The sequence below is a fragment of the Camellia sinensis genome, chromosome 15 (assembly GCF_055761805.1).
Source record: "Camellia sinensis isolate YWXY chromosome 15, ASM5576180v1, whole genome shotgun sequence".
In the NCBI taxonomy this organism is placed as follows: Eukaryota; Viridiplantae; Streptophyta; class Magnoliopsida; order Ericales; family Theaceae; genus Camellia; species Camellia sinensis.
This window is the reverse complement of record NC_138975.1, coordinates 14978891-14992188: the sequence shown is the minus strand read 5'-3', so window position 1 is coordinate 14992188 and position 13298 is coordinate 14978891. Positions and strand designations below refer to the sequence as shown.

The 13298-nt window shown below is 38.6% G+C and overlaps 1 protein-coding gene across 2 annotated transcripts; it reads left to right on the top strand.

Annotated features, from left to right (window-relative positions):
• Nucleotides 1-387: 387 nt before the first annotated feature.
• On the top strand, nucleotides 388-5341 carry LOC114261428 (beta-fructofuranosidase, insoluble isoenzyme CWINV1). Of its 2 annotated transcripts, none has more exons than XM_028201703.2 (6): nucleotides 388-602; nucleotides 1248-2113; nucleotides 2534-2692; nucleotides 3362-3603; nucleotides 3859-3949; nucleotides 4798-5341. In XM_028201703.2, the coding sequence occupies exons 1-6, from the start codon at nucleotides 416-418 to the stop codon at nucleotides 4975-4977; spliced, it is 1725 nt and encodes a 574-aa protein (XP_028057504.2). In that variant the 5' UTR covers nucleotides 388-415; the 3' UTR covers nucleotides 4978-5341. The 2 variants fall into 2 exon arrangements, with proteins under 2 accessions (XP_028057504.2, XP_082766319.1); XM_082910193.1 differs by having other exon boundaries at nucleotides 396-901.
• Nucleotides 5342-13298: the final 7957 nt, after the last annotated feature.

Sequence of the window (13298 nt, the reverse complement as noted above, 5' to 3'; positions counted from 1 at the left end):
ATATATTAGAATTGTTTGCTGTAGCTTATATAGAATGTTAATAACTTATTTTATTTTGTAGCTTATATAGAATGTTAATAACTTATTTTATTTTAGAAGCCAATATTATAGTATTTATGGCAGTTTTTATTATAATTTATAAAATTAAAATAGTTTAAATAAGTTTAAGAAAAAAAATTAATTATCTAACTGTTAATAAAATGAATATTTTTAACTTTTATTTTTTTAATTACTATATACGTCTATTATTACATTAATTTAAAAAAATCTCAACCACTAAAGTCTATTATTTACGAAGTGGTGACTTTTAAATGACAAATATTTTACAATATAATTTAATAGTTCTTGAATCCCACCAACAAGCTTATAAATAGAGCACAATATCCATTCTCATCACCACCTCCACAAAGCAACCATGGCTACTTCTTCTCTATTGCTAGCATGCTTGTTCTTCTTCTCTGTCATTCTTGGCCATGGTGTTCTCCAACTTGAAGCCTCTCATGCTGTTTATGCAAACCTTCAAACTCTTCAAAAACCAACTTCACCAAACCAAACTTACAGAACTTCTTATCACTTCCAACCTCCCAAGAATTGGATGAACGGTATTGTCTCCTCACAAACTATTCTTTTTTTGTAACTAGTTCTGTTACGAATACAAAAATCGATCACAAAACGAGACACTTAAAAAAAAAAAAATCTTTTCCATATCCACATACATTGTGTCTTGTTGCTCTATGATCGATTTCTGAATTCTTAAAATATTTTTTATTTGTTATTGTTATACACACTTTTAACGATCATCTCTCTCACATTCTCTACTGGTTTGATGATGTTTGTGTCGATTGACTTGTTCTGGTTGTGGAATGGACAAATGGGTGCTTTGGATTTGCAGATCCCAATGGTGAGTCCTTTTAATTTGTCTATTTGTAGTTGTTTCCATGGTTATGTTGATATGAAATACGAACACATAAACCAGACACACGCGACATATGATTTATATAAATGGATAGGAGTTTTTAAATGGATTATAGTAACAAATTCTGTAAAAACTTGGCCGTTAAATCAATTTTAAATATTTTAATATGTGTGCCTTTGTTATGCTACCGCTTACCCGGGCAGCACGAATTCCACCGACATGGGTTGCAGGAAATTTTATTCCTTTTTATTTTTTTATTTAGATTGGGTTTTTTTTTTTTTTTTTTTTTTTTTTTTTTTTTTAACCTCATCTTTTTGTTAACTTGTTGTAGGACCAATGATATACAAAGGGATTTACCATCTATTCTATCAGTACAACCCCAACGGTGCAGATTGGGGTAGCATAGTATGGGCTCATTCAACATCACTAGATCTTGTCAATTGGACACCCCACCCTCCCGCCATCTCCCCATCTCAGCAAGCCGGCGACATCAACGGTTGTTGGTCGGGTTCTGCCACCATCCTCCCCGGGGACAAACCGGCCATGCTCTACACCGGAATCAACCCACAAAGCCACCAAGTCCAAAACCTAGCCGTGCCCAAAAACCTCTCTGACCCATTCCTCATAGAATGGGTCAAGTCGCCAAAAAATCCACTAATGGCACCTACCACTTCTAATAAAATCAATTCAAGCTCGTTCAGAGACCCCACCACGGCGTGGTTAGGCCCCGATGGGACATGGAGAGTGATCATTGGAAGCAAAATTAATCGCCAAGGACTAGCAATTCTATACAAAAGCAAGGATTTTGTGCACTGGATTCAATCTCAACAACCTCTTCATTTTGCCGATGACACTGGAATGTGGGAATGTCCTGATTTTTTCCCAATTTCGACTAATAGTCAAAATGCTTTGGACACATCTATGGTTGGATCAGGAATTAAACATGTGCTCAAGTTGAGTTTAGATGATACCAAACATGATTACTACACTATAGGAACATACAACTTGAATAAAGATATCTATATCCCAGATAAAGGATCTGTAGATGGCGATTCGGGATTAAGATATGATTATGGAAAGTTCTATGCTTCAAAAACGTTCTTTGACAGTGTTAAGCAACGAAGGATCTTGTGGGGTTGGATTAACGAATCTATGCCTCAACCTGAATACATCAAACAAGGGTGGTCTGGAGTTCAGGTAATTTTTAGGGCAAATTACATATACACCCCTCCAGGTTTGGTTAAATTACAGATATCCCCCTGAGGTTTCGGAAATTACATCCCGCCCCCTGAGGTTTGTATTTTCATAACAATTTACCCCTTGAGGTTTATATTTCATAACAAATTACCCCCTAATTTCTTATGCAAATATAGCATTCAGGGGGGAATTCGTAATTTCTCAAACCTCAGGGGGGTATCTGTAATTTTGTCAAACCTGGAGGGGTGTATATGTAATTTGCCCTAATTTTTACATTACGAGAATTATTATATAGAAAAATCATAATATTTTACTGACATTTCTGCCCCTTACATGGCTTCTTCTTGTATTCATTACTTTTAAATGATTCCAAATAAGAAATAGTTTTTTATTTTGATTTTTTATATGTACTTTTTGAAGGCAATTCCAAGGAACATTTGGCTAGATAAATCAAGAAAGCAATTGGTGCAATGGCCCATTTCAGAGATTGAAACACTACGCACGAACCAAGTAGACTTGCCTAGCAAACTCCTCAAGGGCAGATCAATGCTTGAAATTTCATCTATCACAGCAGCACAAGTGAGTTTCTTCTTTTGCTCCATATAGCATTATTCTATATATATATGAATAAATACTGGATTCAACATGTTATCAATGGCTATTAAAAAGTTCTAGACAATGTGCAATAGAACTGATCTTATCTCTCATTTAAGAGCAACTTCAAAATTTGACAATAAGTTTTTCAAATTCATCTTCAATGGTGTGTTATTTCCAATGGCACAAAGTTTGGCAAAATATTAGAATTTGACATAACTTTTTTCTCTATCTTTCTCATGATGGGATTCAAAAATAACATTTATATTTAAATTTTATGTAGAAAATAAAATAATATAAACGTTTACATTACTGAAACAACATTGTTAAATTATGATCTTTTGACGGTGTAACTAGGTAAAAATTGATTTTGACATTTTCATTTGGACACCATCCATACATTAGAGATGCTATATCAGTTAATTGGTCTACACTGTGCATTACATTAGTCCATGTAGCCAGCGATAGAGTAAACCTTTTTTCTTTTTCTTTTTTTTTGAACAACCGACATGACTCGAACTTAGCAAAATAATAATAATAATGATGTAATAAAAAGGAGAAGAACAAGGGTAGTTCATTTATGCTATACTATTATAATTATATGCTAAAATATATATTTTTTCTCATTTTCTTTACTATAATTTTTTTTTACAGGCAGATGTGGAGATATCATTTTCAGTACTAGAAATTGAAAAGGCAGAAGTGATGGATCCAAGTTGGACCAACCCACAATTGTTATGCAGCCAAAAGGATGCATCAATTAAAGGTGGGCTTGGACCATTTGGATTAAAGGTGTTGGCTTCAAAGGATTTGAAAGAACATACATCTGTGTTTTTTAGAATTTTCAAAGCTCAAAACAATAAGCATGTGGTGCTTATGTGTAGTGATCAGAGCAGGTTTCTCTCTCCTCTTTTTGTCAATGATTTTCTATTATTAAATTCTTATGTTCTCTGTTTTAATATACTTTCTCAATTATTAATTTAGATAAGAATATCGACATATATATCATTTAATATTTGAGAGTGTATTAAAATAGAAAGATAATAATTTGGAAACACATAATTTTGTGTTCTTTCTCTATGTCCCTCCTCTTGCCTCTCTTACCTAATCTAATTTTAGAGATGTTAACATTTTTATTGAATAATTGACAGGTCTTCGCTAAATCAAAACACTGATAAGACAACTTATGGAGCATTTTTGGAAGTAGACCCTATCCATGAGCAATTGTCATTGAGGAGCTTGGTAAGTGTTGTGTATTTTTTTTTTTTTTTCCCTTTTTTTTTTTATTATAGCAAATGCCAAACTACATAGCTTGGAACTTCTTTTTTCTTTTTCTTTTTTTTTAAATTTTCATTTTGGCAGTGGATTAATGCAGTAAATCTGCTAGATATGCCTTTAAGTAATGCATACCAATATAGATGCCTCTTGTTTGGGCATCTCCTTCGGTAATGCTTGACTTTTGCTTACCCTCTGGGTGCTCTCATGTCATATAGTTTCTTTATCAATATATGGACTTTTGCTGTTAAAAAAAAAAAAAAAAAAAGTAATGCATACCAAGTTGAACAAAAAAAAAAATTTTTAAAAGTGATATTTTTTGGACTAAAAAATATAGACTATTTATTAGTGATATTTTTAAAATTATCGCTAAAAGTTTTGTTTTTAATTTTTCGGAATGACCTTTTAGCAACTATTCTTACAACGATAGAAATTGATCTCTAAATATTTTTTATAATAAAATTTTTACTTTTAAAGATTAAAATATTTAATTTCTAAAATTCTTATACATTGTAGTGTCTAATTTATTCACAATCTCCCGAACTTAATAGAGCATATTGGCTAGTGATAGGTTGAGTCATGATTAGACATTCACACGCAACAATCCCAATCAACATTGAACAACACATGATGTGTTGGGTTGAGCCCCAACTTCATATACTTGAGCACGCAATTAATCAAAATTCCTCCAATTTTTTTTCATCGATTGCACCATTTTGGCTTATATATGTTTTGAGAGCTGAGCTTTTTTTTTTTTTTTTCGGGTGAATACTTGAGAGCTGAGCTTTGTTTTGTTTTGTTTTGTTTTTTCGCAGATAGATCAGTCAATAGTGGAGAGCTTTGGTGGAGAAGGAAAGGCTTGCATAACTGCTAGGGTTTACCCAACATTGGCTATTGGTGGAAAGGCCCACTTATATGCTTTCAATAATGGAAGAGGGAGTGTAAGAATATCAAAATTGAGTGCTTGGAGCATGAAGAGAGCTCACATCTATTGAAACAAAAATGAAATTGATTCTAGATTTTGGTTTCCATGGAACTCTTTTTAAATATGCTTAAATTCTTTCATCTTGTACAAGTATTTTTTTCAGATGCCTCTGTCGAAAGTTGCCATTAAATCCTCTTTACGTTAAAGATTTTAGAAAATAATAAAAACAATCTTTAGGGTTGTTGTTGTGAAAAAAGCTTTCTTCTCCACAGTCCTAGCTAGGTGTAGAAGGAAGAATGTTGAAAATATGGGTTCAAGAATGGCTGTCATAGAGGTTGAAGAATTCAAATGGAAATTGGCTGCTTGTATTTGAATTTAATGTTTTTACATTGTCAAGTTCAAGAATTCAAATGGAAATCGGCTAGTTGTTTTTACATTGTATTTGCATCTAATGTCTTGAAAATGTAATCGTTTTTGCTGATAATTTTTTTTTTTTTTATCTATATGTCCTATGTATTTTAGAGTTCTAAAGAATAAGAGAGAGAGAGAGAGAGAGAGAGAGAGAGAGAGAGAGAGAGAGAGAGAGAGAGAGAGAGAGAGAGAGAGTTTGAGAGAGAAAGCCTACGTTTAGTTTAATTTTTAAAATATGATTTCCATTAAAAAATAAAAAAATTTGTTTGGTTAACAAATTTTTAAAATACAATTTCAAAATCAATTTTCTCTCTCCTCTCTCCTTTTTATATATATATATATATATATTATTAATAAATCAATCAATCTCTTTTTCTCTCTCTTCTCCCCTCTCCCCACTCTCATATTCTATACATTAATCAATCAAATTTTCTCTCGTACTCATCTATTCAACTAAAAAGAAAATTTAAAAAAATTACAAATCATCTCAAAATTATTTTAAAAAATTATAACCAAATAAGTTTTCAACTTTTAAACTATTTTTAATAACTTATCTTTCAAAATGCAATTCAAAACTCAAAAGTCATTTTAAAAACTAAACCAAAGGGAAAGAGTTTCTTCTCTCTTAAGTTAGTGTGCTTTAGAATTTTATTTGAGTGAAATAAAAGTACATTTTTCTCATTGAAATCCTCTCTCTGAATTTGTTTATATATAAATGCGCCTTCTTTAAGACATTCTACATATTTGCAGCAAATAAATAAATAAAACTACTGAATTTGTTTATAAATAAATGCGCCTTCTTTATGACATTCTACATATTTGCGGCAAATAAGTAAATCAAACTACATAACAATGTATTTGGTAACTTTATAGTCTTAAAAGTTGACTTATACGTGATACTATTAGATTTATAGATAGTCAAAATTACTTTATTTGATTGATTTTGTGATTAATTATGTGTCAAACTTATTGCAACAACATTGTAGGTACAATTAGGCCTCCATGATGTGGCAACAGCATTGTGGGTACAATTAGGACCTCCATGATGTGTTGGCATGCAAATTACTTTACCCTACATGGCTTGTTCATCATTTTTGGCACATCTTAAATGCATGCATGTAATATAAGGTACAATTATTATCTGAAGATAACAGTGGGATCTTTTGGAGCATGGAAAAATATGACTGCAAAGAAACTAGTGGGTTCGGCCCAGCTCAACTTGTGGGATCCAATTCAGTTTGATTTGGTTTGTTAAGTAAATAAATAAATTTAATTTAAACTTTTAAGTTTATCTAATAAATGAATTGAATTCGAGTTGAAATAAACTCGAGCCATAAAGCTTGATTCATTTATTGTCATTTACATAATAAAAATATATATTATTTATATATCAATAATATAGAAATATGTATAAAAATATAGAACAAATATATTATTTATATATTTAAATCATGTAAACTATACCAAAAAAATTTCATGACCAAGTTTCGAATTGAGCTTGAGCTGGATTAGTTAATGAGCCAATAGCTCAAACTTGATTTTCGAACTTGATAAATAAGGGGGAAATTACCCATAGATCCCATGGGAAACATGTGATCTCCATTTAATCCCATAACTTTTTCACTACACCCAAAAGTCCTTTCCCCTCTCTCTTTCTGCTTTTTGCTTTCCTTCCTCTCTCGTTTTTTTTTCTACATTTTTCTATCACCGTGTTTGTCATGGAAGAGGACCACCGGTGATCATATCTTTCTCCATTGATCGGGGTTCATTGATAGCCACCAAGCATTGAAATCAACTCTGACGAAGAAGATGATATATTTTCCGACGAAGAAGATGAATGGATCTACTTAGATCTGATATAGATCTACTCAGATCTACATCAGATCTGAGTAGATCTACACAGATTTGGTTAGACATCCGTCTTTCCTCTTCGATCTCTTTTTTTTTTTTTTTTTTTTTTTCTCTCTCTCTGCTATACACTTCTGTTTTTCTGTTCTAATGGAGAAAATTTTCGAATTCTGAACAAGCAGTTTTCGAGTTTTAGTTACATGCGGTGAAAACTGTAAAATTTTGCAGTTTCAAATTTTTTTTGGTGCTGGAATGAATCATGGTTTAAAACTGTAAAATTTTACAGTTTTATAACATTCTTTAGAACTGTAAAATTTTACAGTTTCATAACATGTTTTTTAATTTTTTTTTCCGGCAATATTCTAGACATTCCGGTGAGTCTCCGGCGACCGTTAAACGGAAGTCCGACGGTAGTAAGATGTGAACAGTGTCTATAAATTAAAAAAAAAAAAAAGGATTTTTTGGTAACAATTAAAAATGTGTTGGACTAATTGGTGCAAGTATTTTGTTTTGGGATTAGTTGAGTTTTGAACTTGTTACATGAGACTTATCAGTAAGTTCCCCATAAATAAATAAACCCTGCGAACCTCAACGCAGTTGGATTCGTTTGTGGCCACTGGAAAACCTTAAATCAAGTAAGTTAAACAAGTCCATATTGATAGATCAAGTTGAGCTGGGTTAATAATAAATAATTTTGAATAAAGATAATTAAATATTTTTACATTTAAATTATTCATTCACTAGTAGTTGACTCATGCGATATATAGAATAAATAAAAAAATGTATTCAATCTTAACTTATTTACTTTCGAGCAAATATCAAATGAATTTAATCGAAACAAAAATGAAACGAGTAACTTGGCTTTTTACAATACAATACAAGCTTTTGGAGTAGAGTAGTAGCTTATTGATAACTGATTTGAAAATTTAAGGAATTTTAAATTATGTTCGAATTTATTAATTTATTTACTTAACAAACTAATAATAAATAAATTTTAAACAAATCGAATACGAATTGAACCCGAGTAACTTGATTGATTTTGCAAGGTTAATGACAACCCCTTTGACAGTCACTTATATGAAAATTTGTCGTCGTGGTTCGCTATAAAAGATGACCGGAGAAGCTTGGAGGATAAGGTTTTGTCTGTCAACTCTCCACAGACGACGCCAATTGTACGGGGAGTTGAAATTCGCTGAAGCCCGTACTCCTTGCGTCCAAGCTCTGCTTCTATCCGATTAACCTGCGAACACAACGGTAGTGAGCTACCCGGCGGTGTGTTGCCGGAAAACCCCTCCAACGGTCAAGTTAGCACACACTCAGAGTGAGAGAGAGAGAGAGAGAGAGAGTAGCTGGATGAAGGTTAAAGTTTTTCTCACCAACTGATGTTTCATCCATAGCATGGAGGCGCAGTCATGCTTATATACTTTCTGCGTTCACCTCTGCACCCATTCGTCTATTGACACGTAGAGCTGCTCACCCATCTGTCAGCACAAATCCAGCTAAACACTACCTAATCAAACAGTCGGACGACATTAGCGGGAACGGGTAGCCCGACGACATCACCTCGGCCTCATACGACCGTGCTACGTAACGAGTCCAACAGCGCCACTCACCAAGCTCCATCATGACCGAGCTTAGCAACCCCCCGTAATGATTGAGCACTTGCTCGGTTGGCTGGTCTGCGGAGGATGATGCACGCCAATCTCAACGAGCAAACAACGCGAACCAGGCTAGTAGAGAAGTTATCCCGGCCAAATCGGAACTAGGCTTTAACCGAGCGCACTGCACCTGGGTTGTCTCAGCTTAGCTAGGCCCAAACATGCTCGGACCAATTTTAGCCCGATCATTACCACGACCCAAAGCCAGATTATGAAATCTCCCTCACAATTGCCCCTTAATTTTGTTCGCATTTGCGTGACCGGAATTACATTACAAGGTCGGGCTAGACTTTTTGCTCGGTGGTTCACTTTGCTCGGTCTAGAAACCTCAAAGTTGGCAAACAAAGTCATCTCGTTAACTCGCTTCTTGGCGAGTAAAATCAGCTCAGCAACTTCTTGAGAGAACAAAATCAACTTGGCAAGGACCTTCAAAGTTAACGAGTAAAGCCAGCTCAGCAACTTGATTCTTAGCGAGCAAGATCAGCTCGGCAAGAAACTCCAAGGTCAGCGAGCAAGGTCAGCTCGATGACTTTCTTCTTAACGAGCAACATCAGCTTGGCAAGAAACTCCAAGGTCAGTGAGCAAGGTCCGCTTTGTGACTTGCTTCTAAGCGAGCAAGATCAGCTCGGCTAGGAACTCCAAGGTTGGCGGGTAAGGTCCGCTCAGTGACTTGCTTCTTGGCGAGCAAGATTAACTCGGCAAGGAACTCCATGGTCGACGAGCACGGTTCGCTCGACGACTTACTTCTTGGCGAGCAAGATCAGCTCAGCAAGGAACTCCAAGGTTGGCGAGCAAGGTCAGCTCGGCGACTTTCTTCTTGGCGTCCAAGATCAGCTCGGCAAGGAACTTCAAGGTCAACGAGCAAGGTCCGCTCGGCGACTTGTTTCTTATCGAGCAAGATCAGCTCGGCAAATAACTCCAAGGTCGGCGAGCAAGGTCAGCTCAGCGACTTTCTTCTTGACGAGCAAGATCAGCTCGGCAAGGAACTCCAAGGTCGGCGAGCAAGGTCAGTTCGGCGACTTGCTTCTTGGCGAGCAAGATCAGCTAGGCAAGGAACTCCAAGGTCGGCGAGCAAGGTCAGCTCCGTGACTTGCTTCTTGGCAAGCAAGATCAGCTCGGCAAGGAACTCTAAGGTCAGCGAGCAAGGTCAGCTCGAAAACTTTCTTTTTGGTGAGCAAGATCAGTTCAGCAAGGAATTCCAAGGTCGGCGAGCAAGGTCAGCTCAGTGACTTGCTTCTTGGCAAGCAAGATCAGCTCAGCAAAGAACTCAAAGGTCGGCGGGCAAGGTTCGCTCTGCGAATTGTTTCTTGGCGAGCAAGATCAACTTGGCAAGGAACTCCATGGTTGACGAGCAAGGTCCGCTCGGCGACTTCCTTCTTAGAGAGCAAGATCAGCTTGGCAAGGAACTCAAAGGTCGACGGGCAAGGTCCGTTCCGCAACTTGCTTCTTAGCGAGCAAGATCAGCCCGACAAGGAACTCTAAGGTCGGCGAGCAAGGTCAGTTTGGCGACTTTCTTCTTGGCGAGCAAGATCAGCTCGGTAATGAACTCCAAGGTCGGCAAGCAAGGTCAGCTCAGTGACTTGCTTCTTGGCGAGTAAGATTAGCTCGACAAAAAACTCAAAGGTCGGCGAGTAAGGTCCACTCGGCGACTTACTTCTTGACGAGTAAGATTAGCTCGGTAAGGAACTCCAAGGTCGGCGAGCAAGGTCAGCTCAGCGACTTTTTTCTTGGTGAGCAAGACTAGCTCGGCAAGGAACTCCAAGGTCGGCGAGCAAGGTCAGCTCAGCAACTTTCTTCTTGGCGAGCAAGATTAGCTCGGCAAGGAACTCCAAGGTCGCGAGCAAGGTCTGCTCGGCGACTTGCTTTTTGGCGAGCAAGATCAGCTCGGCAAGGAACTCCATGGTCAACGAGTAAGGTCAGTTCAGCGACTTTCTTCTTGGCGAGCAAGATCAGCTCGGCAAACAACTCCAAGGTCGCGAGCAAGGTCTGCTCGGCGACTTGCTTCTTGGCGAGCAAGATCAACTCGGCAAGGAATTCTAAAGTTGATTAAAACCATCAACAAATCTCTTGTCGAGTAAAATTCATCCGACAAGGAATTCCAGAGTTGATAAAATTATCAACAAATCTCTTGCCGAGCAAAATCCGTCCGGCAAAGAATTCCAAAGTTGATCAAAATCATCAACAAATCTCTTGCCGAGCAAAATCCGCCCTGCAAGGAATTTAGATCTTTCCGTCAAAATGATTGTTAGTTGCCCCTTGGACCGCACTAAATCCACTTGGCGAGGAAAAAATACAATAATTCTCAAGAAAATGGTCTACTTGTTTCATTGTGCCAACGGCAAAAAGGGTTACAAAAATAGAGCAAGAACAAAAATTTAGATTGGTAGAGTTCGATATTCTGAAAATGGATCGGCCATTTACATTTCGCGAGTTTTATGCCCCTTTTCCTCGGCCTTCTTATAGACGTCTTCCAAAAATCGAACTCCCTATATCTTTTCCATAGTGGTTTGCATGGCTATCATCTTGTCTGACCGCGTGAACCTTTTGCACTACCCTCTTATTCTCTACTACCAGACTTGTCGTCATGGTAGCTATGACTGCATCATCTTCAACTCGGATGTGCTTATTAATGTGTTGCATGAGCAATTCCATGGTTGACGGTTGATTCATTGTGAGCGAGTCTCTCAGTCGATGTCCAACTGGAAGACCGCGCTTATACTGAGTGATTGCAAGGTTGGTCGGCCAATCAAGGATCTCGTTAAAAGTCTCTCAACACTTAGTGTTATATGCCTTCAAAGAGTCATCTGGCTCTATCTTTACTCTCAAGAGATGGTCAATTTCCTTGGGCATTTTAGCATTTGTCTTAAATCTGGTGACAAATGCCTCAGCCACCTGTTGCCATCCCTCGATGCTCTTCTCCGGCAGCCTCTCGAACCATTTTAGGCCCAACTCGCCCAAACTCGATGGAAAAACAAGGCACATGAGAGCATCGTTTCGCCTGTGCCCAACCATAACCTGTCAGAAATGGCTTACGTGCATATATGGATCAGTCTTTCCGTCATAGAGCGTGAACTTTGGTTGACGGAACCTGGGGGGGAGCGATGTGTTCTCGATCTCTACGGAGAAATGGATGGCACTAAGCCTTGCCAACTCTCTGTCTGGTGGCGCGTGTGCCGCCAAGCGTGGTTGTGGCATGGCATCCCTTTCACTGGCTCGCCCTTTAGGGACCAGCTGCTGCAGTGCAAGCACCCTCTGCGCCTCCTGCCGGCGAGCGTGCTCCTCCAACACATCCCTTAAGTCTTTCGAACGGTCGGAGCGAGAATACCTCGACGCCATCGTCGGGCATGAGGGGTGGTAACTGCTGTCCTACGTGCGAGATATCGTCGCCGGTGTTACGTAGTCTCCAGCTCTGAAGCTTCTCATGACAGAGAGTGAAGGGGTGCGACGTCTATTAAGACTACCGGAACGGCGGGAATGGGTGTGCTCATTATGGTTTCCCACTCCAGCAATGCCCTTTCCCTTCATCTAGCGTCTCATGGCCTCCATCTCCGTCGTTATTTTCTTGATGATGGTATCTTGGTCTCTCATCTTGTTTTCCAAGTGTTGAGTGTGTGAATCTCGCCGTTAGCGACACTCTTTTGGAATGACAGAGCGCCCAAAACTCCTTGCGCGCTTATCTTACGCATCCTTGGGAAGTCCTTGTGCGGAGGTCTCCAAATCAGCCATCGTCGGAATGGGGGACAGGCCATCTCTGAGACAAACGGACTCTAGCGTGATGCCGTCGATGGCGAGTAATGGAATGTCGTCGTGGTTCGCCATAAAAGATGACCGGAGAAGCTTGGCGGACAAGGTTTTGTTTGTCGACTTCCCACAGACGGCGCCAATTGTACGCGGAGTTGATATTCGCTGAAGCCCGTACTCCTTGCGTCCAAGCTCTGCTTCTATCCGGTTAACCTGCGAACACAACGACGATGAGCTACCCGGCGGTGTATTGCCGGAAAACCCCTCCGACGGTCAAGTTAGCACACACTCAGAGAGAGAGAGAGAAAGAGAGAGAGGAGCTGGATGAAGGTTAAAGTTTTTCTCACCAACTGATGTTCCATCCATAGCATGGGGGGCGCAGTCATGCTTATATACTTTCTGCGTTCACCTTTGCACCCATTCGTCTATTGACACGCGGAGCTGCTCACCCATCTGTCAACGCAAATCCAGCTAAACACCACCTAATCAAACCGCCAGACGACATTAGCGGGAACGGGCAGTCCGACGCCATCACCTCGGTCTCATACGACCGTGTTACGTAACGAGTCCAACAGCGCCACTCGCCAAGCTCCGTTATGACCGAGCTTAGCAGCCCCCCGTAATGACTGAACACTTGCTCGGTTGGCCGGTCTGCGGAGGATCTTGCACGCCGATCTCAACGAGCAAACAACGCGAACCAGGCTAGTAGAGAAGTTATCCCAGCCAAATCGGA

Excerpts from the sequence above, each read along its gene's own strand:
- LOC114261428 (XM_028201703.2), top strand. The coding sequence starts at position 416 with ATGGCTACTTCTTCTCTATTGCTAGCATGCTTGTTCTTCTTCTCTGTC. Across the intron at positions 2,693-3,361 it reads CATCTATCACAGCAGCACAA|GCAGATGTGGAGATATCATT; the intron begins GTGAGTTTCTTC and ends TTTTTTTTACAG. Across the intron at positions 3,604-3,858 it reads ATGTGTAGTGATCAGAGCAG|GTCTTCGCTAAATCAAAACA; the intron begins GTTTCTCTCTCC and ends AATAATTGACAG.